At 41.8% G+C, this 27,512-nt stretch overlaps 3 protein-coding genes and 1 pseudogene across 3 annotated transcripts; 3 read left to right on the plus strand and 1 right to left on the minus strand.

The window, feature by feature from the left end:
- The first annotated feature begins 7,276 nt into the window (after positions 1 to 7,276).
- On the plus strand, positions 7,277 to 10,097 carry LOC108929203 (matrilin-3-like; annotated as a pseudogene).
- Positions 10,098 to 12,764: 2,667 nt separating this feature from the next.
- ttc32 (tetratricopeptide repeat domain 32) lies at positions 12,765 to 13,995 on the plus strand. Its single transcript, XM_018743656.1, has 3 exons — positions 12,765 to 12,934; positions 13,049 to 13,212; positions 13,864 to 13,995. Exons 1-3 carry the CDS (start codon positions 12,819 to 12,821, stop codon positions 13,989 to 13,991), a joined length of 408 nt encoding a protein of 135 aa, XP_018599172.1. The 5' UTR covers positions 12,765 to 12,818; the 3' UTR covers positions 13,992 to 13,995.
- Positions 13,996 to 14,341: 346 nt separating this feature from the next.
- On the minus strand, positions 14,342 to 19,126 carry zpax1 (zona pellucida protein AX 1). Its single transcript, XM_018743599.2, has 21 exons — positions 18,958 to 19,126; positions 18,814 to 18,872; positions 18,640 to 18,735; positions 18,430 to 18,554; positions 18,192 to 18,332; positions 17,990 to 18,070; positions 17,745 to 17,912; positions 17,569 to 17,665; positions 17,243 to 17,463; positions 16,915 to 17,071; positions 16,628 to 16,836; positions 16,405 to 16,522; positions 16,117 to 16,316; positions 15,931 to 16,042; positions 15,687 to 15,856; positions 15,443 to 15,534; positions 15,241 to 15,371; positions 14,985 to 15,174; positions 14,773 to 14,914; positions 14,549 to 14,666; positions 14,342 to 14,468 (listed from the first exon to the last, which is right to left on the minus strand). Exons 1-21 carry the CDS (start codon positions 18,972 to 18,974, stop codon positions 14,377 to 14,379), a joined length of 2,736 nt encoding a protein of 911 aa, XP_018599115.1. The 5' UTR covers positions 18,975 to 19,126; the 3' UTR covers positions 14,342 to 14,376.
- Positions 19,127 to 20,000: 874 nt separating this feature from the next.
- On the plus strand, positions 20,001 to 22,662 carry LOC108929202 (potassium voltage-gated channel subfamily S member 3-like). The gene is made up of 2 exons (XM_018743563.2): positions 20,001 to 20,283; positions 21,079 to 22,662. The coding sequence occupies exon 2, from the start codon at positions 21,148 to 21,150 to the stop codon at positions 22,660 to 22,662; it is 1,515 nt and encodes a 504-aa protein (XP_018599079.2). The 5' UTR covers positions 20,001 to 20,283; positions 21,079 to 21,147.
- The last annotated feature ends 4,850 nt before the right edge of the window (positions 22,663 to 27,512 follow it).

The raw sequence follows: 27,512 nt of genomic DNA on the forward strand, positions 1-27,512 counted from the left end.
AAATGCAAGCGACGCTCCTAACATGGACACACGCGTAGAGAATTGCGCCATTTGTCCATATACAAGAAACATGGTGGACAAAATAAAGGAAGAGCAATATGAAGGACACAGAGTTCTGAATCTGTCATAAATACACATGTAGCTGTACTTATGTGTCATATTAATCTGAATAAAAAAAAATGTGTCAGCTGTAAAAGCTGCGAAAGCACTGGCAAAAATGATTATCGCAATTTTCAGCGAAGAGAAACCTGAGAAACAATGGTTCCGACCGAGTTTATCGACAGGCACAGATGCACACTTAACAGGATACTTGCTCTAAACCACAAAACAACAGCCTTGAAAATTACCATGTAATTTGAATCAACGGCCCTGAGACCCAGTGTCAACAAAAACAGAGTGAACTTCATAAAGATTGTGATTATGGAAAGGCTGCCATTTGGAAACCACTTGCATGCAGAGCCAATGTGCAAAAACATGTTTTTCCTACATCTAGAGAGAGTGAGCCTACATTTGCCAGTTAGCAGATATTAAACACAGCGGTGAATCAGTAATGGAAAGGTTTCTTTTAGAACTCATTGCATTCAATAATTGCTCTGTATGGCTGATAATGGCCTATGGTGCAAGCAGTTTCCTACCTTGTTCCTTTATTGAAGGACAATAGGACCCCCGACATGAACTCTAAATCAAATATGTTTGTTTCTATCCAGCATATATTGTAATACTTATTGCATTTTCAGATATATATTGAGAGTGTGAATATTACCAAGGGAATGGCTGAGGATGTGGCTTTTGCCCAGGTCAATGTCTTCATCCACAACTGCTGTATCACTAGTATACATAAAGTTTGCTCACTCACTCTCAATAGCCACTTGCCTGGATGCAGGATGACAGTGGTCCAGAACCCATCCAGAAAGCATAGGATGTGAGACAGGCTACAGCCTGGATGGGTTGCCAGATCATCATATTTACCCATCTAAATATGACAGTTTTCTCCAAAGCAACTTACAATTCTACGTTACATACAACTATTTAACCATTTAAACAGCTGGGTAATTTTACTGGAGCAATTTAGGGTTAGCACCTTGGTCAAGAGTATTACAGAGGTAAGTGAGATTCAAACTGGCAGCCTTTGGATCCGGAGGATCCAGAACCACTACATTATCAGCTGTCCCCATGAACAAGATGTCACAAGGCAAATACACACACCCATTCACTCATATACTGTGTACATATATATATATATATATAAAATACTGTCTATATGTATATATATAGACACAGTAAGAGAAATGTAGAGTCCAATACACACACACACACACACACACACACACACACACACTTTCTGAACCGCTTGGCCCATACAGGGTTGCAGGGAGCCGGAGCCTAACCTGGCAACACAGGCGTAAGGCCGGAGGGGGAGGGGACACACCCAGGATGGGACGCCAGTCCATCACAAGGCACCCCAAGCGGGACTTGAACCCTAGGCCCACCAGGACCTGGTCCAACCCACTGCACCACCGTGCCACCGCACCCCTGAGTCCAATACAATTCAACCAAAACACACTTTGGGATGATGGAGGAAACCCAGACAAACATGGTTAAGAGCACACGTCTGATTTCACAGTCCAGCCACTTTGAGTCATCAGCATTACCTGCTCTGTGACTGCACCACACTAATTAAACTTTGTTTTTAGTTAAATACCCTGCGACGGACTGCCATCCCATGCAGTGTGAACAAGCCCCCCCGCCACCTGAGCACTCAGTGATTCCGGGATAGGCTCCAAACCACTGTGGCCTTTACAAGAACAAACAGTTAAAGTGAGCGAGTGAGTGAGCAAGTGACTGTACTAATTAAAGAACAGAAGGATAATACATGGTAGTATAGTGATTACAGCCGCTGCCTTTAGATCCAAAAGTTGCAGGTTCAAATTCTCCCTCCAGCTGTATTAGCCTTGATCAAGGTGCTTACCCTCAAATTACACAGCTGCATAAATAAGTGAATCATTGTAAGCTGCTTCTGGAGACATGTAAATGAAGACAAGCAACTGCAACATGTTACCTTTCTGTACTATCCCTCCTGACCATATTTTCAGTGACTCTTGAGCAGATATAGACCTAACTCTGATGCCAGCTGTGTTAAAGCTCACTCTTCCGCAACAGGTTTGCTGCCATTCCTTTGTGTTGACTTCAACAAGAAGCTAGATAAGCTAGATGTGCTAGATACGCCACACCGTCCTCTCTCATATCAGAGTGCAACGCATTGTTGGTTTAGAGTTGACAAACTCTGTTTAGACTTGTGGTTTTGACAAGAGTAGCTGTGTGGTTGGGGTGCTGCGGCTACGGAGTGTCATGCTGCTGAGAAACTCCCATGGCTCCTTTAGCTCATGTTGTGAGGAAAAAAAGTGTGACCTCCTGCACAGCTACGCACACGGCCAATAAGACGTCATTTCTATGTGACCACCAGCACTGCTTATCTGCAGTCTTAACAGAAGTTACCGTTTAGAGATACATCTTCCAGTTGTCTCAGTTATACATTTAGGCCTTCAAAAAACTGTCAGCGGAGCAATTAACTTTTATTTAGCACAAGAAGTTCATTAGGGCAGATTTTCCAGCAGTCCATCCCAGCAGAGCTGGTTCCGTGAATCACCACAGTGCATGCAGCAGAGCAACATTGTATATGAAGTGCAAAGCATGTGCTCTGCAGTCTAAAGGGGCAAACATCTACTTGTGGTTTAAGTTAGATTGTTACTTGATTTATCACTTATTTATCACTTTATTCATCTGATAGTTTTCACCAAAGAAACAATTTTCAACTACTACTGACAATTATTTGCTCATTTATACAATGGGGTAGTTTTTCACGGAGCAACTTGAGGTCAATGGGATAGCTGGTAGCATAGAGGTTAGTGCTACTGTCTTTGGTTCTGAAGGTTGCAGGTTTGATTCCACTTTCCTACTGTAGTACTCTTGAGCAATGTACTTACCTTGAATCTCTCTAGTAAAATCAACCAGCTGTATAAATGGGTAAATAATTGTAGCCTTAATAGTGTAAGTTGCTTTGGAGAGAAGTGCTAGCTAAATAAATAAATGTAGATACACCACTTGGGCTGTAAATTAAGGCAAATTAACTGGTTCAGATTTGAAGCAAGACTGAGGAACAACATCTAAATGTTCTCTATCATTCTAGTACTAGCAGTGATTGCTTTTGAAGCTAGGGCTGTGGTGGTCTGAAGCCTATCCCAGAAGTACAGGATTCAAAGCTGAGGAGGATACTCACAAGGTAGGATGCCAGTCCATTGTAGGATATGTCTAAAGGTTGACATTTCGAAAGGAAAGGATCCATCATTACCCAGGAAACTTCAGTTTAAACCAAAAAAAAAAACACATAGAAATTGTGCACAAACAGAGAAAATTGATTTTTTTTGGGACCTGAACATGAAACATCAATAAGTCTATATAATTCCTTGTAGTCACTCATCTCTTTGAGGTGACATTGTTTTTACTGTGACTTAGCACTACAAGTCAAAGAGGATGAGAAAGAAAACACACACACACACACACACACTTTCAGAACCACTTGTCCCATACAGGGTCATGGGGAACCAGAGCCTAGCTGGCAACACAGGGCATAAGGCCAGAGGACACACCCAGGACAGGATGCCAGTCCGTCGCAAGGCACCTCAAGCAGGACTCGAACCCCAGACCCACCGGAGAGCAGGACCCGGTCCAACCCACTGCGCCAACGCACCCCCTTCAGAAAGAAAACACTTTTATGAAAAAAGAGGTGAGTGTCAACAGACACTATCTAAAGTGCATTGCACAGTTCATTGGAAGTGGAAGGGAGACAAGCTGCTGGTTTCGTTGGACTAAGAAATCCTAATTTATTAATAATAGAAAGCAAAGATATTTGTCACTTTGACTAGCTGTAATAGGGCCTGTTGTTTTGAGAAATTCACAGTAACTATCTTGAACAAGAGTGTTACAGCAGCAGGTGGGATTTAAACTTTGTTCTTTTAAGATGAAAGCGAGGGCGCGAACCACTACCCACTACGCTACCCTGTGATGTCCTGATGATCCAGTGCCAAACGACAAAGACTTGAATGACAGCTGGGATTCACCATTGCTTACTGCTTTGCTTGCCTGACCCTACCCTGGGGGTCTCTTTGATGGACGTGTCGTCACCAAAAGCACAGTGAGCCGACTGTCCTTCGGGGGATTGCACACGTGTGTGTGTGTGTGTGTGTGTGTGTGTGTGTGTGTGTGTGTGTGTGTGTGTGTGTGTGTGTGTGTGTGTGTGTACGTGTACTAAAGCTAGTGATCATGCACAAGCACAGGAAGTAGAAGTGCACAAACACAGGGCTGTTTCTGCAGACTCAGCTTTGTCTGACCAAACCCAACTTCCTGCTGGTGTGGGTAGCTGGAGAAGTGAATTGAAATAAACACCTCGATATACACGTGTCCTGTCGCGCTGCAGCCTGTTCAAATGCAAACATACTGTACGCACATTGTATTACATTGTACCCTGGCCATATCACATTCATAAATCCAAGCTAAGCCAATTAATTAATATCTGTATTTATTAGGAAGACTGTTTGGCCACCTTGGTTCACTTTGGTGGACTTTCCTCCTTTCACTTTTCAAATGCTTTATAATATTATTTCTATTTTAACCATAGTTTCACAGTAATTGCAAAAAAGTTTGCCAAGTAGCTGGAAGACGAAAACTGTCTTTTTACATTTGTTTTAAAGATTTCACTTACAATGCAAAAACCTAGATTTCCAAAGGAAATGCTGCTTAATTCCCTTGCCATCAGGTGCATGTTTATAGGCCCTGACACTCTGATTCTTCACCAAATAAGATGCAAACAATTAAACTTAAGCTTGCTTGTTTTATAACTGGCTCTGTATAACATCCATTGTGGAAATGTAATGTCAGGAAGTTACCATGATGGCTGTCAAACACATATTTGTAACAACTGATGGAACCTTGTATATGGGTTTTAATCCCAGCCCTTGAAATTTAGGACTCCGCAGCTGCTGGCTGACGTTTCGACGCACGGCGATCGGTCACGCCTGCAGTCCTACACTGTCCTCTGGTGTTGCACATTAGGTTCTGCATGAGACTGGAGCCATAATGTCACTGAAGTAGTATTCTACTGGTAAAGAATAGTTTCCAGAAGTGGACTTTGGCACTTTATGCAGCATAATTTCCTTCACACACACACACACACACACACACACACATTGACTGACACTGCTTGTCCCACGTGGGGCCGCGGCGAACCAGAGCCTAACCTGGCAACACTGGAGGCTGGAGGGGGAGGGGACACTCCTAGGACGGGATGCCAGTCCGTTGCAAGGCACCCCAAGCAGGAATTGAGCCTCAGCCTCACCAGAGAGCAGGACCCAGCTAAACCCGCCACACCAACGCAACCCCTCTATAATTTCCGTCTTTGACCTTTTGATGGTTTCAGATGGTTAGTGCAATTATTCAGTGAAAGGCTCTAATGTGTTAAGGGAATTTCAGTTTTAAGTCCTAGTGTCTGTCCGGTGGACCCTTCTCTAGGTGACGGTGCTGTCTTTATTTAAGTGGATTACTGAGAGTCAGTGATCTTTGATTCACAGATGCCCTCTCTCCTCATCATCACACCAAACATCGCAAAAATGTAAAGATGCTAACATCTGAAAACAAATTACTTAAATATAGAATTTCTTTCTAGGTTAAGACAACTACCCCAAAATTGTTAAAAAAAATCTGATCATTTGTTTATCAAAGCCTTTCATTTTCAGCCCCCCTTCCCCCCCAACTGATCTGTGTACTGTCTTGTATCTTGTGCTTTCCTCTGATTTGATAGAAAACCTCACACAGTGTTATTACAAAAACTATCCTGAATCAGATCATCAACAGGAGATAGATACACACACTGACTGAAGTTGCTTATCCTGAGCAGGGCCGCAGCAAGCCGGAGCCTAACCCAGCAGCGCAGGGCTCGGGGGGGAGGGGACACACCCAGGACAGGATGCCACTCTGTCACACCATGCCCCAAGCAGGACTTGAACCCCAGACCCACTGATACCCACTGTGTCACCCCACCCCCATCATGGAAATGTAGTGAAGGTTTATTATTTCCTCAACTGAGTCACTGTGGGACATTTTGACTGCTGAGGTGTGTCATCTTTTGCAAAGTTTTGCGGTGTGCGAGAATTAGAATGCAGTTCAGATTTTGGTAATCAACAGGCAGCTCTTCCTACATCTGAAGTTAACTGCTGGTTTTGAGCTCTGCTCACCAGGCCATGTGTCTTCATTTGAGTGTCCAGCTTCAGCAAAGGGGATTCACACAGGGGACAGAGTCACTGGTCCCTCAGGACACATGTCAGCATACTGCGGGACAAACCCATACAGAGAACACACGCTACACACAGCAGGGAGGCCACATTCATTCCACTGCCTTGGAGCTGAGAGGAGACACCGCTCTAATTCTTGTCTGTTAATAAATCAGATGATAAATTAATACAGTTTTACATATTAATTTGCAAGTACACACGCAGAATGTCTATAACTGATTGTTTTAAATGGGGTCACAGTGAACGGGAGCCTAACCCGGAAACACAGGGCGCAAGTATAGCGGGCTCAAAATTGGATGTGTAAAAAGAAAGAGATGGCACCCAAAAGCATTTTTTTTTTTTTGTGTGTGTGTTAATTGCTTGGTTGTTACAGAAAAGTTCAATGGTAGATTCTGTAGCCGTTGTCTGAGAGTGGGGTAACACAAGGCTGGAAGGGGAGGGGACACACCCAGGACAGGACGCCAGTCCATCACAAGGTGCCCCAAGCAGGACTGGAAGCCCAGACCAACCCCACAGCGGGCCCCAGCCAAACCTGCTGCACTAATTTGCAAGTATATAGACTGATCTTTTTTTACATGCAAATTTATATTTAAAAAAAAAATTAAGAAGTCCAGCAGTCAAGAACTATTCTTTTTTAAATGGCTCTAGCCTGATTTACCTCCACTAATTTCACTTTGAACATTTCAGTTCAAAAATTTCAACACCATAACTTACTTGACAGAAAACAATTTTGTTTTTCGAATAACAAGAATTTTGAAATATCTATTTCATTTTCCAATATCTCAATTCCGTCCAAAGTGTCTGACAAAAGTATCAGTCCAGTAATAGAACAGCTGATTATAAGCAGCACTTTCTCTGTGCACACATGCACAGATTCTCTGATCAAATATATGAATGTATGAGTAACGTAGGCAGGGTAAGTGGCACCGACCATGAACTCAACTCAAGATGACCAACTGGGTGGTTTTCCAAGTAGGGGAGGTCAGAGAAGTGGTTTACCCTTTCTTTTTCTGTGCACATCTTTGGGCTATGGGAGGAAACCCACGCAAACATGGGGCGAACATACAAACTTCTCTGAGACTGAGTCAGATCTGAAACCACAGCCCACACTCTATGAGGCACCAACACTACCCACTGCACCACTGTGCTGCTAGCTACACACACACACACACACACACACACACACACACACACACTGTCTGAAACCGCTTGACCCAAGCCAGGTCGAGGCAAACTGGAGTCTAACCCAGTAACACAGGGCGCAAGACCGGAGGGGGAGGGGACACACCCAGGACTGGACGCCAGTCCATCGCAAGGCACCCCAAGCAGGACTTGAGCCCCAGACCAGCCAGACAGCCGGCCTTTGTGCCACCACACCCCGCTACACATGAGGACCTGTAGATAAATGACAAAATTTACATTATTCGGCATATTATATCATACACATGATGAAAAAATCAGACAGTACTTCTAGTGTTGCACAGAACCTTGTTAAAAGTTTCACTTTTAATCTGACGCCAGATTAGAAATTTAGAATGTACATTTATTCATTTAGCAGATACTTTTCTTCAAAGTGACGTACATGTCACAGAAAATACAATGTGTGCATTACATTAGCAGAAAGAGTGACTTAGATGCAGATGCACGATTCTAAAGCAGTTAGTTACTTTCCACCATATGAATGTAATATTCCCCACCCCTCCTTCATGATTAGTCTCCTAAATGGGAACATAATACTGAAATTTATTTTTTCAATTTATTGAAGTAATGGAGCTGAAAAGCTTGATGAGAATTTATTTTCATTCATTGCCAAAAGTTGCACTTTGCTTTGACCAACAGGGAGCAGATTGCAGTGCAAGAGCCGTCCGCTAGATCTGGTCTTCATCATTGACAGCTCCAGAAGTGTACGTTCAGGTGAGTTTGAGAAGGTCAAGGTCATCCTGGCTGCCATGGTGGACACATTGGACATCGGGTCAGACAACACCAGGGTTGCAGTGGTCAACTATGCCAACATGGTGAAGAGTTCCTGCTCAAGACACACCTCAACAAGGCCGCCCTGAAGCAGGCCCTGACATGCATCCAACCATTGGCCAACGGCACAGTGACTGGACTTGCTATCAAGACGGCTTTGGAGAAGGTCTTCACTGAGTACTCAGGCGCCTGTCAATTCCCTGCAAACATTGGCAAAGTGGCCATCAGTGTGACGGATGGTCGGCCACAGGAGCAGGTGGAGCAGATGTCAGCCATGGCCCGTGCTGAGGGGGTGGAGATCTATGCTGTTGGGGTCGACCGGACTGACATGCAGACCTTACGTCTCATGGCTAGCAACCCAGTAAAAAATCCCGTCTTCTATGTGGAGCCCTACGGCTTGATTGAGAAGCTCGCACCCAAGTTTCGGTACCCAATTCATGATGGAGTAAAATAATTATTTCTTTATTATCACGGATAATAAATTAATGTTGTGGTACTGGTTAAGCTTTGCATTTTGTTAAAAAAAAAAAAAAAAAAATGAAAATGCCAGCCAATAAAAGCATACTAATTCTGCTCACTCAGCAGATGTATTTGTAACCTGTCAGACCTCAGGAAATATCTGACCACACTTATTTCAGGACTGGACCCCTGTGCCTTTGGACATGACTGCCAGCACTTTGTGTCAACAACAATGCTTTCTATTACTGCAAGTGTCGGGAGGGCTATGTCTTGAATGAAGACAAGAACACACACACACACACACATTTTCAGAACTGCTCATCCCATACAGGGTCGCGGGGAACCGGAGCCTAGCCAGCATAGGGCGTAAGGCCAGAGGGGGAGGGGACACACCCAGGACAGGATGCCAGTCCATCACAAGGCACCCCAAGCAGGACTCAAACCCCAGACCCACCGGAGAGCAGGACCATGGTCCAACCCATTGCGCCACCACACCCCTCAGACAAGAAAACATGCCAGAGTAAAAGTATTTATTTATTATAACAATTGATTCATTTAAGTGAGTGGCTGGATTGCGTCTATGTAAAGGAGGTATAGCATATGCAATAAAAAGACATATTAAGGACTCTTTATTATACTAATATATAATACATATTCAGTTACAACAACATCCTCATTCACTGTAGGTCTGTTCACAGTATAATTGCTGTGATAGCTGAGAACACCAGGGCATTGAGAAACTCAAGTATAATCACTGGCTATGTCCTCTTTCAGCTGCGCCATGGTTATTAGGTCAGCCTTTAGCTGTGGCAGTTCCATTCTTTCTGCAAAGGCATGACAGCACTGTACTGCATCTTTGCTATGCTGCTACAGTGTTTTAACAACATAAAGATTGGCTGGGCTATTGCAGCATGCAACATGGAGATACTGTATGCCCCACATTCTCACCCATTAAGTCGTTCTGCAAATAGTGAATGAAGAAGACAGGGACAGAAATCATGCTGTTGTCCGTAGGCTAAGGATGAGTGACTGGGCTTCTTATCTGGGGAGGAGTGATCTAATGATGTTCAGATCAATAAAAAGTTGAGTGGGAGGTTCAATGGAAATAGTAGTAATTGTACAGTACGAGTCATAGATTCGGTTAAAGGTTGGTTGGGATTGTGTCTAAAACTAAAAATCTGTTATCTTCCACTCTGCCTGGAAGAGGTGAAGGCTGCAGTGAAAATGGACCCATGTAAATGTGAGGCTCAGCTGGCCTTTCAGAGGCAGCTGCAGGAAACGCTCCAGGAACTGACTGCACAACATATCCTTAAAATTTGTTGACATGAATGTGACTAATTTGTGAATTTCACTACATTTCACTGTGTATTTCTATAGATCTTTACATACTGCACAGCTTAAACAAGATCCATAAACAAGATCAACTTACACCATGTAAGGAAAAGTAAAATGTACATTTACATAGGAGCTCCTAAGGTTGTTTTGTAATAACCCAAAGTATTAATAAACAAAGGAAAGAAATCTTTTCATTGAGATGAACTGACTGAAATGCTTACCTTTGACATCAGGACCTTAATAATTATTTTCTATTAAAATTACTTTTGAACACTTGTGTATGTTAAACATACTTCAGGGAATGTCAGAATGCTTAACATCATTCAGTAGAAAGACATTTCTTGGATGTTTTCAGGTGAAAAGTGATTATTATTAAAAGGATTAATTATGTGTATTGTGTTTTGTAAAATCAAGTAAATTACTTTCCTTGAAAACAACTTTCCTTGACAATCTCTCACTAGATGAAATCACTCAGAGCGTCAAGAAACTGGAGCTGGATGCAGCAAGTCGCATATAACAGAATGGGCTCATTTTCACCTCCACTTTCCAGCAATAACAAATATTATCATTTGAATGTTAACTGTATTTTCTGATTGCCAAGCATGTATATATAATCTATCAACTGAGTTTATCAAAAAATGAAGTGTAAAAATTATTTCATGCATAAATGCATGAATGCCATTAGGTTCTGTACATTTTCTTTTAGGTGCTCATTCACTCTCCCCACAGCATCCCATATGTACGGATGCTCAGAACAGCTATATGCAATGTGTGCAACTCAGCCCCATTTTGTGAAGATTGGCATATTTGTTATTCCCAGCCAATACAGGAAGGCAAACAGAGTCCTAGCAGGACTGTTTGCATTTACATTCTGTAAAAAGGTTAAGGGGGCTACTTGGCAACATGGAGCCTTTTCGGTAGTGAAGACAAAGAATAAACATCTCCCCATGGCTGTATTTTTCTTCATTTAGTACTAAGATTGATCTTAACTAGTACTGGTTAAAAAGCACTTTCAGGATGAAAATGTAAGAATAATAAAAAAAGAAATTCTATTTACAATATTAATGATTACATGAACTGCAGTCAAGAGCAATGGCTATTCAACATGATAACATGAAAGGAAATAAAGAGATGGGGGAAGAGGCAAGGAAGATCTCAGAATTTTATGTAAAATGAATACTGTTTGTATTTTTGAAAACATGTTTCACGTTTTCACATTTGCATAGGTTACTTCTGAGTGCTCTGGTTCCCTCCCATGGTCCAAAGACATATGAGTGTGAGAGAGGGTGTGGCACACTCTTGTGTATAGATGAATGACTGAGGACAGAGTGTACTGCAACTACTGTGCCAGCTAAATAGTACAGAGTATTCATTGTTGTGGGAGGCGCGGTGGTGCAGTGGGTTGGACCGGGTCCTGTTCTCTGGTGGGTCTGGGGTTCGAGTCCTGCTTGGGGTGCCTTGCGACGGACTGGCGTCCTGTCCTGGGTGTGTCCCCTGTGTTACCGGGTTAGGCTCTGGTTCCCCGCGACCCTGTCTGGGACAAGTGTGTGTGTGTGTGTGTGTGTGTGTGTATTCATTGTTACAAGTGGGCCTCTGGCAGGTCTGGGGTTCAAGTCCTGCTTGGGGTGCCTTGTGATGGACTGGTGTGTCCTCTCAGCCTTATGGCCTGTGTTGCCAGGTTAGGCTCTGGCTCACTGCAACTTTTCTTGGGAAAAGCAGCTTCAGCCACTGTGTGTGCATTCATCGTTGCTTTGGAGAAATGCATCTGTTAAACGAACAAATGTAAAAGTAACCAGATCTCCGCTGTTGTACAATATGTAATACGAGGTTGGTGTGCCATAACTACAAATACTCATATCAGTATATCTGAGAACATGATAGAAGATGCATAGTAAAGCTTAAATAGATGTGATAAAGTTGTGTTTTAGCTGCAGCGCACACACCATTCCAAACGTGTTTTGGACGTGTTTATAATTGGATTATTTCATTATGATCCATACCGATTTCATAAAGCAACTCAGCAACACCTCCCTCCAAGATTCCGAGTGCAGAAACAAATACAGAGCTATTTAAAACACCGAGAGCCTAAACAACACGGGTTAGAAATCATGAACAAACATGTGTATCGGCATGTTGTATCGCTATGGATTTTCACAGCAAACAAATATAGATTTGGGACTTTCAGAAAAAAAAAAAAAAGATTTAAAATGTATAAATAAATCAATCAGACAAGGACACTGGCACGTGCTGAAGCAAACAAAAATCGTTATAATTCAATTGTCCGTATAAATTTCAGAACGGTTTCCAGAGAGAGTGTGGTCGAAATTTATTGAAACTGAAAGCGCTCTAATAGAACAACTAAAAAATAATAATAAACTTAAGCTGCTACATCATATACTGCTGTAACACTGCCAAACTGTACAATTTCCGGAAAAAAAATACTGATATTATTCTACTAAAGGTGTCTACTGGAAAATCATACATTAAGAACATAACTAACATGAGCACGTACTCTTCCCTCTAACTCCAACGTTTCACTGCAGTAAATTTTAATTTACGCACCTGCTGACGGAATCTCTGAGAACTTAATGCCGATTGGACGACAGATCGTTGATTTGATTGGGCAATGAATAATTGTTACGTCATTTCCGTGAATATATGTATTATCAGGAAGCTGCTGAAGTGAGTCGAACGTGTCCAAGTGAATAAATGGAACAAGATCATTCGCGAACGTTGGAAGAAGCGCATGCTGAGTTCAGTCGGCACAATTTCGTGAAAGCAGAAGAGCTATATACAAAATTTATCACAAATTGTGGACGAACGGGGTAACGTTAAAACATTTACAGAATCAACACCACACTGGTCAACGAACAATAACCGACAGCGGTTTTCAGTCTGTGTGTTTTGAAATCATGACGTGTGTTAATCTCTTTCTCTAGATGTGACGCAGGTGACCTTGCTGTCGCTTTTAACAATCGAGGACAGATTAAATACTTTAGGGTGGACTTCTATGAAGCCCTGGACGACTACACAGCTGCGATAAAGGCAAACAACCTTTTCGAAGTACCGTTCTACAACAGAGGACTCATTCGCTACAGACTCGGTACTAGTCTAGTGTTTTATACCCACATACAGTACATACAGACTACTATGTACACATCATGGATAGCTTCCCATATGAATATCATTTATCTTTCTCAGAGAAGTGTTTCACAGCAATGTAAAGGCACTTTTCTGTTGACAAAGGAGTAAGCTGTAATATTGCCACATTTTCAGTCCTATGTAGAGGACTGTTAGTAGAGAAGTCAATTTCCTGTTGTGATGCTGAAAGGTGTCACAGTAGGAATATATTGTTACATTAAGGAAATGCTTTCCCCAGCAGACAGAGCAGCAATACTTAAAGTATGGTTTGGTTGGTTGTACAAATAAGCAGCATACATTACATGGGTAGCTGCATGTAAAAGTGAGCCCTTTGACTTCATTATCCTGAATGTATGGGCATTTTAAATGGAGACAATTTCTGAAAGTTGATGCATTTCTTTACAGGAAGAAACAGTAGGGACAAAATTTACATGGATAAAGGTGTAGCAGCAAGTTTTTAAAGTCACTGTCAGTTAAATGTTGACAAATGTTATTCTGCTGAATTAATGGCTGCCTACCTTGCTTAGACATCACCTGAATATCTCCCCCCTCCCCAAGAGTATTTATGCATGCTGTGACTAGCTGAATAATCTACAAACCAACTCTTTTATAGGTTTTTTTGAAGATGCAGAGAAAGACTTTAAGAAGGCCCTGGAGCTGAACTGTAATTTTGAAGATGCCAAACTAAGTTTAAAGCAAACCATACTGGACTGGGAATACAAGATTAAAAGAGGATATTAGATTTGAGATGTGCATTTCAATTATTATATTAAAGTTACATTTTAACACTGGAACCAAGCACATTTGAAGCATTTTGCAGAGAAAATTAAACCAAGGGGGGGTAGAGGATTTTTGGCACAGTAGCACTGAGAATTGCAATAGTGGATTGAAATGGCCTGCAAATCCAGTAACTTCAATAGTGAAAGAATCTCACCTTGTAATGGGTCCATTTCAGAAAGTGGACAATTAAAGCTAGGCTGGGTGGCAAATACCAAGGCACCCTATTGACATTAATGCAAGGGGGATGTTCAGTGCAAGGTTGAGTTCTATTTTTCAAATCTTAAAATCCATGAACTACAGAAAGATTAGGTTAAGAGTTTATTCTGGAAGATACCAAATTCCAAGTTCATTTGGCAGCAGATGAAGCTTTATCAGCAAGGACAATGGGACCAGAAGATGCCTGCTCTTTGAGTGGCTGGTTGCCTGCACTTCTTCGTGCTGGTAGGGAAGAAGCAAAATGGTTAGCCAACTCCTCAGCCAAGGCAATAAGTGTCTTTTTTAAAAAAAAAAAGTCATACCCCTTTTCAGTGTGTTGGCTCCGAGCATTTGGCCTTCACTGCGCATACAAGGTCTATTGCAGAAACTATCCCACATGCTGCTCGTATCACACAGGATAACATCACAATGGACAAAAATCTAGGAGGGGAGAATTTAAATCCAGTGTTATCTTGCCAAGGTTGGTTATGCACAGTAGAAAAGTAACATGAACTCTACTTGTTAAATGGCTATACTGCTAAATTACCTGGTCCTGTGTTGCTACTCCATCTGTAGTGAAGGAGAACATTTTCATCTCAAACCGCTTGAAGTGACTGGGGATCTGCACCCGGGCATCAGCTGACACTGGGTGGAAGATGGCAGCATAGCCATCTTGATGGTTCACACAGCTTAAAAGAGGATCAGAATTTTAGTATGTGGCCTGGTTACTACTTGCACTGAATTGCAAGTAAGTAGTACCTGTCCACAATGATATCCCATTTAGGTAGTGAGGCCATGTCCTTTCTTGATGTTGCCCAGCAGTTTTCTAAGAACAGCTCAATTAGCCTGTCAGTAGACTGCATGAGCTGCACTTCAAAATATAGAGGCTCTCTCAAGTACTTCACAAGTGGGTAGTCTGCATCCTGGTAGAAGATGTTGTAAGCAGCATCTAAGGAGAAATGTCAGTATGAGCTGGTTGCGAGAAAAGTAGGCCACAACTCTTAACATTGCTTACCTTGAGAGATCCTCATTCTAACCATTAGTTCCCCAGTTCCAACTGCTGCAAGCGGTGTATTTAACTGACGTCTGGTGTTGAAAGCCAGTGTCTGTGTTGCACTGAGTGCATAGTGACAGGAAACCTGGAGCCTTTAAAATATATATTAAATTCTTAGCAGAAGCATTTTGTGAACACCATAAAAAATGAAATGTTCCTTTACCTGTATTCAGACTCCATATCAGTTTCTTTCCCTTTTGTTTTACTCCTGGGTATAGCAACTTCATTCTCATAAATCATGACATTGTTGACAAACTAGAAGGGGGAAAAATGAGCTAGTTTAGAATTTCAACTGACATGCTGTATTGCAAGACTAGAACTGATCAATTGCTACATTGGGTTATTTTCAACTATTCTAAAGGGCATTACTGACAATTAACCAAATGGCAGTTTAAGGAATTCAGTACCTTTCTTGTTGTTCCACAGGTGTTCACATTGAAGGAGAAGTATGCAACACAATCATTGCTATAGGCAGGTTTGCAGTCAGGGTCCCTCAGTGTCAGTTGATTGAGCTTCAGATCTGGTACAGATTCCACCTTAACTGCTAATGCAGTCATTGTGCCATTGGGGAAACATTCTGGAACAAGGGAATTTTGTGTTCTAGCACTGCAAGTTGCTTTCAGGAGACATAACAAGCTGTATTGCACAGACCTGCCATCAGCAAGGGGAAGCTGCATTCCAGAGAGAAGTCAGATTGTATTTTGTTAATAGGATCCTCAAAAGTCAAATCCAGTCTGCTTCTGACAGAAGCACCTTGAATCAGCTGGGGAAACCATGGAAGTATGTATTACAAACTGAAGACACCATTTCAACATCAAGTTCATGAATGCAAAGTACCTCATAAACAACATCCATAGATCTGAAGGGCACAGCAATACTGAAATGGGTCGCATTCTCTTGGTATCCATATTCTTGGGCAGTTGCTGGAGTCAATTCTCGCTTGCCCACTACTGTCCTGAAATTATGGCCCTGGTTTCCAAATTTCACCATGATGTAGAAGTTTTCCTGATCACAGGAACCAGTGGCAGTGGGCAAAACTGTAAAGATAAGTTGCCTCATGAAGGTTGCTATAAACCATTATCTGTATTCCCTGTCCTACCCCAACCCCACACAAAAATCACATACCGATGTCCTGCAGTACAGCCTCCAGTGTAGTAGTGTAAGAGAATGGGACAAGCTCTGGGAAGATGATGAAACCAAAGACTACAGCCAGTGTGTATACTGTAACATCTGAATCAGCTACCTATGTAGAAAGATTGAAACATGACAAGTATGTTGATTTTGGTCCCATTATGAAATTGAATAAACAGCATTAAGCTTATTTTGTGCCACTGCCAAGAAGACCTACATGTTTCAAGACAACTTGGTCCAAGAATGGTACTTCCACTGAGAAAGTCTTATTGCCATTGGAAAACTGATGCTCCTGGACACTGAAGCCTCTGGAATTGGCCTCTGCCACAGAGAACAGCTGGGAACCAAATGTGATGTTCTCCAGCACCACATCAGGCAAGAATGTTCCAAGCCTGACTTTGAATACTTTCTCCTGAGGAACTGTGTCTGGAGTAGGGGAGAAAATGCCAGATGGGAAAAGGGTGTACATTCTGTTCTCAGTCATTCAGTCTACCACCTACTCACCATCAATCACATAAGGTGGCCTGGACATGAGAGGAGTAGTGATGGGATATAGGACTTTGTATCTTGTATCGGCATACGTGGCCTCTTCCTGCCACAGCAGCTCAAGCATAGGTTCCACCATGAAGGTAATATGGTATTCAAAACCTGGTGCGTGACTCTGCAGAGAACATTTTTAGCTAGTATTCAGATCTTGTACTGTACCAGCCAAGTAGTTATTCAAAGTTGCAATTACCATTACACCAACCTAAACTAGGTTGAGTAAGGATTTAAACAAAAAAATTCTAGATGTGTCCTCCAATTAAACAAGGTCACTCAGGCATTGACAAACCTTATAGTAGCCATCCACTGCCCCAATTGGAATTTGAACAACAATGTAGGATTCCACAATAGACAATGTATATCCTCTGGTTGCCATAGCTGCTTGATCAAGTCTTTCACCATCAATCCCCATATAAATTTCCAAGAGTTTAAACTCATCCAAAGAAAGAAGTGGGAAGATGAACAGTGGTAAAGTCCATGTGATCATGTTGCCAGCAAAGCTGAGGCCACCTGAGAACAGGATTGCCAGCATCAGTAATTGCTAGATTAGACACTGTAGTAGTAGTAGTAAGTATTGTTGCTTTAGCAGAAAATACACCTGTAAATCATACTCACCAGCAGGACATGCAACAGCTGCATCCACCACTGTCACCATCCACTTCTGTTTATAGAATATGGATGTTTTCAGCACTCGCATAGGCACTCCACCCACCTGAATAGAAACAAGGTATAGGAATAGGGATTCAAGAAGTTCTACCAGTGTGAAATCCCATTTAACAGCAGTAGCTCACATCCTCCATGTAAGATTCTGCTGCATCGTGAGCCCCTCGAAGCACAAGGCGTGTTGGTGTTGTAGCCAGGCCGTAGCCCTGCTGCTGGACTTCGTTCACCATCATCATCTTTTGTCCTCCAGGCAGGTAGAACAAAACCTTCCAAAGCTTGTATTCAGAGACAGCATTCTATAAGAAGAAAGTCAACACACATTATTAAAAATCCTACCCACCCTGCTTCTAGTGACACCGAGTTTCACAGGTACCTCAGAGACATCTTTAGTCAAGTAGCCTTTCTCAGGAACATTCAGGCCATGTGTGTGAAGAGGTCTCCTTCTGACTGAGACCTAGGCATAGAGGCCAAAAGAAAACCTTTTGAATTATGAATGTATGCAGAACTGCATTTATATCAAGCATAAACTAGAGTTCGTGTAAACAGTGTGTATACAATTAGTCAACAATTCTCACCTCCATGTAGTTCCTGTCACACAGAATCTCACGGAAGGCCCACTGAGCATAGCTGCACACTTTAGAAACAACATGTACTGCCTCTTGAGAATCTGCGCTACCAGATAGTCTGAGCCGCAATGTAATGTTGAAGTGATCATCCTGGAATAAAAAAATTTTTAAATTTCCACCAGTTTCACAGAATATAACCTTACAATACAATATTGATGCAAAACACTTAGAGTGGGAAGCAACTCACCAGGCTTTCAGTAAAGCAGTTTTGAACTGAAGCAAAGAGCCTAACATTCCCCCAGGGGTCAGACTTTATGCTGTACCCACACTGGGAGGCCAAGTTGTTGGTTATGGGTACAGCCTCACCACCATCTACAGATACAGAAACACAATTGATAAGACTTCTCGATGCAGCTTTGCTCTTTTCAAAAAGATTCCATTGGTCTGGCAGACTTACACATTGCATCAACTTCCAAACGATTGTCCAAAAGGAAACGCCTGCCCACAGTCACCCGCAACACATTTCCAAGACACTCTGCCTGGATGCCAACACCTGGTAGCAGGGGGAAAACAAAAAAAAGTTACCAGGTAGGACTTCATGCCAAAACATGTTAGTTATTCAAGGACCTACTTTGAGAAGAAAAGTCCTGTGCATCTGAGCATAGGACCACCAGTAGAAGCCATAATGATCTGTTGGGATACAAAATCATTAATACAAATTATGAAAAAAGGAGAAAATGGAGAGGGAGAAGAGGGGGGAAGCAGTTATCCAAACCTAAGGAAAAATTCCATGCTAAAGTCCGACAAGGCTGCTGGCCAATCGCTGCACTGGCCCTCCAAAGACCAAGTTTAGCGACCGAAGAAATGGACTCCGACCCGCAGTTACCGGTAAGTGCTGCTAGACCCCCTTTTAAACACAACAGGCGAAAGACACGTGTCGCAAATTAAGTGCATCACCTGGAGCGCGAAATGAACACGGGCGAGTGCGGCCAGGGGGACGCCGATTCTCTGTCCGCCTCCGCGAACACGATGAATCCTATCTATGTGTACTGTCTGTATTACACGTTGTGTAAGACTGCGCTCTCACATCCAAGACGATACCTTTTTTTTGCGCGTGCTGGCTATGACATAAAAGTGTTACCTTAAGTAACGCTCAGTCAAATGCGTTTTTCGCACATCATATTACCAGTCAGGATGATGATTTGCTTCTTTTTTTTCCCAGGAAACCATTAATTCATTTTTAATATATATTTCTGTCTGTGCGTGCAAGCAAAGTATTAAAATAATATCGCTAAGACGGCATCTACTGTTTCAATATCATGCGGTAAAAAAGGAGACTTATTTGCACATTTTTAAATTAAGGGTTACATACATTTATATTTAGGTTTACTAGTTATGACAGATAGGCACTTCCGAGGAGGATGTGTAGATAAAAACCTGTAATAAGGAAACAATCTTGCATTTATAATTATACTGTATATTCCTCATGTATATCGACGCTTACACACAGTGAGTTATCATATGATGATCTTTTTTATTTTTTTTTTAAATATGCAGACAGAAAATGAGCAAAATATCCATGGAAAGACTGCTGATAAGTCAAAAGTCACATGCCTGGTGGCCAAAGTTACAGTTATGAAATAAGACTAAATTATACGTGCTCTCTTTTATTCCCGTGCTTTGAATCTGTTAGTATTAATAGCTCATACCTGTTATTACGCCTGGATGTGGCACTGACTCGGGTTCAATCTTTTCCCTCCTGGTGCAGTTGTCTATCTCTCTACTAGCGCGCGCGCGTGTGTGTGTGTGTGTGTGTGTGTGTGTGTGTGTGTAAAACCTCGCTCCTCCGACGCCGCCAAGTCCTCTGTCACCCCACACGTGAGCTGCGCGCGCAGGAAGCGTCCGATTTGTGACGGGGACACAAAGTTAGAGGCTTTTTGTGCGTTTTCCTGCAGATAGTCTTGTTCTCATGGACCTGCTGCTCCATGGGACCGGTGCCTGCTGTGGGTGAAGTCCTGTCACATCCCCCGAAGAGGAGCTGGCGAAGATGCTCCGTCTTCTTGTGTTTCGGAGGAACGGGGAGCGAGGAAGCGACAAGCAGGTGAATTCCCTCCTCTAAATCATCAGCTGACAATTCACAATTCAGCCTCGCTCGCGTAGCTGCAATTAATACTTAGCTGATATGAAATTTGCTGCAGTGAGTGAAACTTCCAGCATTTTGATTTTGCACTTGTTATGAATGCAATCCTGTTGTTCGGAAATATTTCATACAGTTCAGTTGTAATCAATATCCATTCTTTCACATTTAAGCATCCATTCATTCATATTGACTTTTGCCGATCCTTTGCTAAAGAGTCAAATCGGGAAAGAATATTGTTTGAGTTCTTTATTTTGTTCGTGAATATTTCGTAACAATCAATAGTGGTATGTTCCAGGTATTAAACATAAAAAAACTAACTCAGTGCAGTTGTTAAGGTTCTGTTTTGCCATGGATGGGCTAAGTGCTACTTTTAATATCCTTTTCCCAGGCAGGTCCAATAAATTCCTGGTAAATTTCTTTAATGTTTACTAAATATTTAGTTTTCCAGTTTTCTCTGGCCTTTTTATGTAAAGTATTAAAATGGTAGAGGTAATAGCTACACAAAGATGTTTGACCACAAACATAAACCCATTAAGAATTACACTGAACAGTCCTGGATTAGATGGATCCACTAAATGCTCATGCAGCCAGATGTGCTGTTGACGGTGATGTGACACCAGTTCACCAGATGTAATCACTGAAGATCTGAAGAGAGGAGTCATCCTTCAACTCTATATCATCATCTGTACCTTTTTAATGGGCTTGTTTAAATATAGCTCTAGTGATATTTTAACCGTAGTTATCTTGATCTTCTAGGTCATAAACCATTAATCTGGGCTTGGCTACTCAACCAGCAGAGGTCCAAACTCAAATCACAGCATTACAATGGGGTATGGGGAGGTTCTCCATAGATGCAGTGTTGAGGACAACTTGGTCAATCTAAATGTTGGGGGTTTTAAGAAGAAGGTGGATCACAACACGTTGCTCCGCTTTCCTCACACCCGCCTGGGTCGGCTACTGTGCTGCCGTTCTGAAAAGGCCATCCTGGAGCTCTGCGATGACTACAGCGCAGCCGACCGGGAGTATTACTTTGACAGAAATCCCCATGTCTTCCGCTGTGTTCTCAACTTCTATCACACTGGCCGTATCCACATGATGGAGGACCTGTGTGTGTTCTCCTTTGGCCAGGAGATTGAGTACTGGGGGATTGGAGAACTCTGCCTCGGCTCGTGCTGCATTGACTGGTACCAGGAGCGCAAAGAGTACATTGAAGACACAGACTGGGACTTGAGAAGCGATGAGCAGCAGCCCAGCTTTGATTCTTCCTTTGATGAGCTCTCTGGCTTAGACAAGGACTTGGAAAAGTTTGAGGGCACATGGTGTTCAAAGGTTCGGCGCTATGTCTGGCTTCAGCTCGAGGACCCTGGGCACTCTTTCTCTGCAAAAGTCATCACTGTGGCTTCACTGGGTGTAGTGCTCACCTCAATTGCTGCTATGTGTGTTCACAGCATGCCTGAGTTCCAGAAGCTAGATGCCTACAACCGGCCCATTGAGGACCCCACGCTAGCAGTCCTTGAGACTGCCTGCATTATTTGCTTTTCTGCAGAGTTTGCCATTCGGCTCGCTGTCGCCCCCTGTCCAAGAAGGTTTCTGGGAAACCCATTAAATCTCATTGACTTTGCCTCCATTTTGCCCTTCTATGCTACATTGGCATTTGAGACAGCAGGCGAGGGGAGCGATGAGGAGAACGAGAACCTGGAAAATGTTGGGAAGGTGGTGCAGGTCCTACGTCTGATGAGAATTTTCCGCATCCTTAAATTGGCTCGACACTCTGTTGGCCTCCGTGCCCTTGGAGCCACAATGAGACACAGCTACCAGGAGGTTGGGCTGTTAATCCTCTTCCTCTCTGTGGGCATATCTATCTTCTCTGTCCTGATCTACTCTGTGGAGAAGGAGGAGCAGGCCTCAGAACTGGCAAACATTCCTGTGGCCTGGTGGTGGGCCACCATCACCATGACCACAGTGGGCTACGGTGACACATGCCCTGTCACTCTAGGAGGGAAACTGGTGGCCACTCTGTGCATCATCTGTGGTCTACTTGTGGTGGCATTGCCAATTACCATCATCTTCAACAAGTTCTCCAAGTATTACCAGAGGAGCAAAGTAATCGAAACAGAGCCAAGCAACAATGACATGGAAAGAGAGGATCCCAACCTCCCATACTTCAATGTCATAGACTCATATACCCAGAAGATGGAGTCTTTCCTTGATAGCCTTCCTTCCAGGGCCAGTAACTGTGATGGTGAGAACAACACAGATGCTGCAAGTATCCCGCAAACTGATATGGTTAGTAACCTAATAGGGCACCAGAATGGCCAAATTAGCAGTAATGCTATGTAGGTCTATATGACATCTACTTTGCTCAGACCGTGCTCTTTGGACATTCTGTAACTCAGACAGTCAAGTGAGTTGATACTGGCATTTAAATAATCCATATTCAGCATCCTCACTGGTAAAATAGTCTGTGGTATGCATGCATCTGAGCAGCATTGTCAGGTATGCTCCACATATATAGTAAGCTGCAATTTGGTACTTTGGGACAAGTTATTTATCATTTACCAAGTATCTGTTTTATCTCTCAACATATACATACATTTAACAGAATACAAGATTTTGTGATGAAGATTTTAAATTTCTGTTGTTTGTCTAGATTGGCGTAATGTTAAGAAAAATATAGGCCTAAAATTGAAGAATACACATTTATTGATGTACAGACCTAATTTTAAGTCACTTGTGCCAAGGACAGTGGAAATGTTTCATCTTAGCCAGGCTGCAATTCTGAATAACTGCACATGCTGACTGAATTGTGCATTTTGTCTTTCTGGGTTTATGTACTAAAATATCTGTTCTGAAGTAATAAAAATGTATTCATGCTCTGTTCAAAGAAAGGTTAGTGTGCAACAAACATGAAAAAGTTTAAAAGATTTAATCGCAAAATATGATGTCACATTTCAGTAAGTCATCATAAGCATGCTCCCAGAACAAGGCATGAATGGAAATACTGAATCAATAAAGATTAATTCCCAGCACCTATGAATAATTTCTTTATTACCTGCGATGTTATATACTATATTTTATCGTATAGGATTGTCTATTGCAAGTGTTGTGTTTTTATGACCACTGGCTGTCACTTTCTCTTTATTGTCTTCGTCTGTAGCTAAATTGCTTGCAATACAAAGTGAAGGTTTTAAGGTGTGTCACTTTTTATTTCATTGAAAATCCACACAACTGCTGCAAGACAAGCATTTCTTCAGTGCATTCTTACATGCATCTTTTTTCAAGCCTGTCTCTCGATCATTATAGGTGGTGTAAAAGTGATAAAACTCAGTGTGAATCAGGGACGTAGTAGAAGTGTTGCTTTTTTGACTGACCGGGTCATTTTTATAGCGTCGGGGTGCTGTGGGTATCTTTAATGAAGCTGTGTGCTCGTGGAGACTCACTGATGACTGTCGAGGCCCTCCGTGCCTACAAACTGCATATGCTTTGATGAATGTATAGACAGTGAGGTCTTACACACTGCTCTTATTCAGGCGTGTCTGGCTGACCGCTGGCACGGCCCTCGTGTGTCAGGGTGTTTTAATAGACAGTTAATACAGAGAGAAGAAGGACATCATGTTTTTTGTACTTTGAATATGTAATTTAATCCTGCACCGTTATGGCTGTGGTTTTGGTAAGAATACCAACTCTCCTAGCAGCCTAGTTTATTTAAGAAAGGAAAGGTTAATAAACTAAGTCTGCTCTTTCCTGAGAAATTGTGTGGATAATGAACTGTACTAAAGGCATTTGAAAGAAATCACTTACAGGTCGTATTATGATGTCTCGCTGGTTTTCCCTGAAAGAACTTCTCCACATGGTCTTTTCATCTTAAATGTTTGTCTTTGCTGCACAGTTGTATCTGTCTTTAAATAAATTAAATTTCTAAATCAACTAATCCAGATATATCAGGAACAAACACCGTAATGTAATAACGCTACTGTAACAACAACAGCACAACCTACAAATCTGATAAGTTGCCGCAACTTACCTCAAAGTTTACCCGCCTTCGTTAAATAAAGATGCCCTGAAAATAAGGCGAGAAAGAGGGAGTAATGTCTCTCCAAATGGATGCAGTGGTCAGTGATGGATAGCATATCATTAGTAATCATCTCCACTCCAATACAAATGAAGGGGCAGAGAGACTAACAGTATAAACGGCCTGGGGCACTTACCTCCTGACTAATGGTGATGGCTCTGAAATGGATAACAAAGCACAAAGATGGCCTCAAGATTGCTTCAGAAATTGTCCTAAAACAATTAGGCCTCCTTTTTCCAATAGTCTTATTACCGACATCAATTGCTCTGTCGGTACAGGCATAAAGGTACTCATAATTTTAACAACTTGGTTGGTATCTTCACAGAATCTCAAACCCGTTTTATTTCAGTAATCTTACATTATTGTTTAATTAGTTCAGTTGGGTCTTCCAATTATTCAGCTGATCTTGTAAAACCAGTGAAACCAGTTAAAATATAGCACCAAAAATTGGCTGAATGATAAGGCATCATTAGTAAATATTAAATAAGATTAGTATCATTAACATCAGTAAATATTAAGATATTAAAAATATGGACAGCTGGTAGCACAGTGGTTAGAGCTATTGCCTTTGGACCTAAAGATCTCAGGTTCCTTTCCTATTTCCATTATTGGCTGTAGTACCCTTGAGCAAGATACATAGCCTCCACTAAAAATTACCTAGGTAAGTAAATGTAAGTACCTTAAAATAGTAAATCACTTTAGAGAAAAGCATCAGCTAAATGAACAAATGCTATGTAAATTCATCACAATACCGTACCATTTTTCTGTACATTGAAAAACTCAAGTTTTTGTAAATGATGATGATGTGGACTCTGACAAAATCTTTTGAAATGGGATTTTTGGGCTGTAAATGTTGCTGTTGAGCCTCTAATACTTCATGGTTATCAGCTTTTCAGTGTGCCACAAGAACTGTATAACCCAAAAAGAATCAGGTCAGCAGGAACAAAGGCAAATATGGATTTATGGGTTTTTGAAGGTTTAGAGCCAAGGACGGCATTGAAATTGTGTCATGTTACATCTAAGTTTTGTCCACTCCAGTGGCTCAGATACAGTAGTCATATCAAATGTCACAAAGCCTAGAAGGGTTCAGAAGTTTTATTTGATACTAAAACTTCTAAAGCTTCTAAAATATACTCATTGCATATCTACCAGATACTGGCATCAACAGGGTGTTATTATACACCACCAACAAAGGATGACTACATTCCTTTTAGCTTCCTAACCACCCTCTCACTACTTCATGTAAATACTGTAGAGAGTAAACATTTTCCCGGAGACAGAAGAGGCGAGATCAATGAGTAAGTAGTCTGGAAATGTGCGTGGAATGTGTTTATTATGCTCATTCTGTAACTGTGTGGCCACAACCACTTCCCTTTTATTATGTCTTTTCTGAAAACAACATTAATATCATATCACACGGAAGCATTCATACAGGAAGTGAGCTGAACCTGTTCTGGTTAGGTGTGTTTTACTGTCAGCTATTGGCTTGGGGTAGAAACACAGGTTGCTTTGGCTCAGTAACAAACATTTTATAAAACAGAATGCTGAAGAAGATTACAATTATAAATAATGAATTAACTAGAAAAAGTTTGTATCTTCAAAGATGTTTAAGTCAAGCGTTTGTATTACAAGAGTCCAGCGTATTTGTGAGAGTCTATTGAAAAATTAAGGGGGTACAGTGGCACAGCGGGTTTGGCCTGTACCTGCTCTCTAGTGGGTCTGGGGTTTGAGTCCCCCTTGGGGTGCCCTGTGATGGACTGGTGTCCCGTCCTGGGTGTGTCCCCTCCCCTTCCAGCCTTGCGCCCTGTGTTGATGGGTTAGGCTCCGGTTTGCCGCGACCCCCGCAGCCTCAGTCAATCTGTGTGCGTGTACTGAAAAATTGGGGTGTTCCTTTTTTTTTCTAAAAAATGTAACCTAAGCTTTAAGGTCATGGAAGTCATGGAAAGGCAGAGAACAGAAAAGTAAAGCAGCTGAGTAGGTCGCAGCTTGTAGTGCGCTCTTTTTGTCGTTTGACTCACGTTTCTGCTCAAAACCAAAAGGAGCAGTTTTCTTTCATGATCAGTGGGGTTGCATGCCGAGTCTGACACAGAAAGAGGACAGGACTCTCTTCCGTTAATATAGATAAATGAATGAAGCCTCCTGAGTGCAACCTCCTGTTCCAGCAGAGCTATCCACTAAATAACTGTGGCCGTGAGCGCCAAGTGAACAGCTATGACCATTTTATCCCATCAGCTCAGTCTCTTGGGAGTACAGTAGTGTATAAAGAGCTTTCCTGATAATTAAACTTGAGTTAAAAAAAAAATAGGTTTCAGCCATGCATTAGGTGACACTGCCAATTTTTTGGAATTAATTTTATATCCCAAGCGGAGATGTACAAACCATCGTACTAATAGAAAATTACTTTTATTTTACAAGAACATACTGTATAATTGCTATAATGATGATTATGATCACTTTACAGATTTTGTATTCATTTGGAGGATAATCAGAGTTACTGGATTAGAAGAAAGGAAGGAGATTCTACAATTAGAGATTTGTGACATAAAGACTGCTTTAAAATATCTGATTCTGATGTTGTATCATGCCAGTTCTGTTTGAATTCTGGCTTAATCATATTTTGGATTTTTGTATTAGAAATGTATATATTTTCATTTTTCTCATTAGGAAACCCTTTACTAATTATCACGTGTGGTTAACCTGACCACTGAAATCAGCTCTAAGGAGTAAAGCAGCTATGAAAATTGCACCACGTATTCGTCAGCAAAATCCTTACATAGCCTAGCAATTAAATGTGCTTTAAAATATAGCAGCTAATAAATAAAGTAGAAGCAGTAAAGAAATCGTAAAGGCAGAGAGATGGTGCTCAGTCATTACACATTTAATTAAGTATCTGAATTATATCTGATAGATTACATTCAGCAGGTAATTGCAGCCCAGCACTTAAGCCAACAAGGCTGAAAATGTGCTGGTGGATGTATTGGTAAGAAACACCTAGGAAAGCCCACCACAGGGACCCATCACTGAGAAAGTAGCAGAAAACTGGAGATGCTTTGCTGCCGACAACTGAATCGAATGTTAAGCGCTTAGCAGAACTCTGTGAAAAATTTATCTTGATAAC

The sequence above is a fragment of the Scleropages formosus genome, chromosome 1, assembly GCF_900964775.1.
Source record: "Scleropages formosus chromosome 1, fSclFor1.1, whole genome shotgun sequence".
NCBI classification, from domain to species: Eukaryota; Metazoa; Chordata; class Actinopteri; order Osteoglossiformes; family Osteoglossidae; genus Scleropages; species Scleropages formosus.

What these genes read in the sequence shown, in the direction of transcription:
- zpax1 (XM_018743599.2), bottom strand. An exon ending in ACAGGACTTTTCTTCTCAAA is followed by an intron (nt 18,736 to 18,813) that starts GTAGGTCCTTGA and finishes CCCTGCTACCAG; the next exon opens with GTGTTGGCATCCAGGCAGAG. An exon ending in AGCTGTTGCATGTCCTGCTG is followed by an intron (nt 17,464 to 17,568) that starts GTGAGTATGATT and finishes TCCTGTTCTCAG; the next exon opens with GTGGCCTCAGCTTTGCTGGC.
- LOC108929202 (XM_018743563.2), top strand. Translation starts at nt 21,148, where the DNA reads ATGGGGTATGGGGAGGTTCTCCATAGATGCAGTGTTGAGGACAACTTG.
- ttc32 (XM_018743656.1), top strand. Translation starts at nt 12,819, where the DNA reads ATGGAACAAGATCATTCGCGAACGTTGGAAGAAGCGCATGCTGAGTTC. An exon ending in ACAAATTGTGGACGAACGGG is followed by an intron (nt 12,935 to 13,048) that starts GTAACGTTAAAA and finishes CTCTTTCTCTAG; the next exon opens with ATGTGACGCAGGTGACCTTG. An exon ending in ACTCATTCGCTACAGACTCG is followed by an intron (nt 13,213 to 13,863) that starts GTACTAGTCTAG and finishes ACTCTTTTATAG; the next exon opens with GTTTTTTTGAAGATGCAGAG.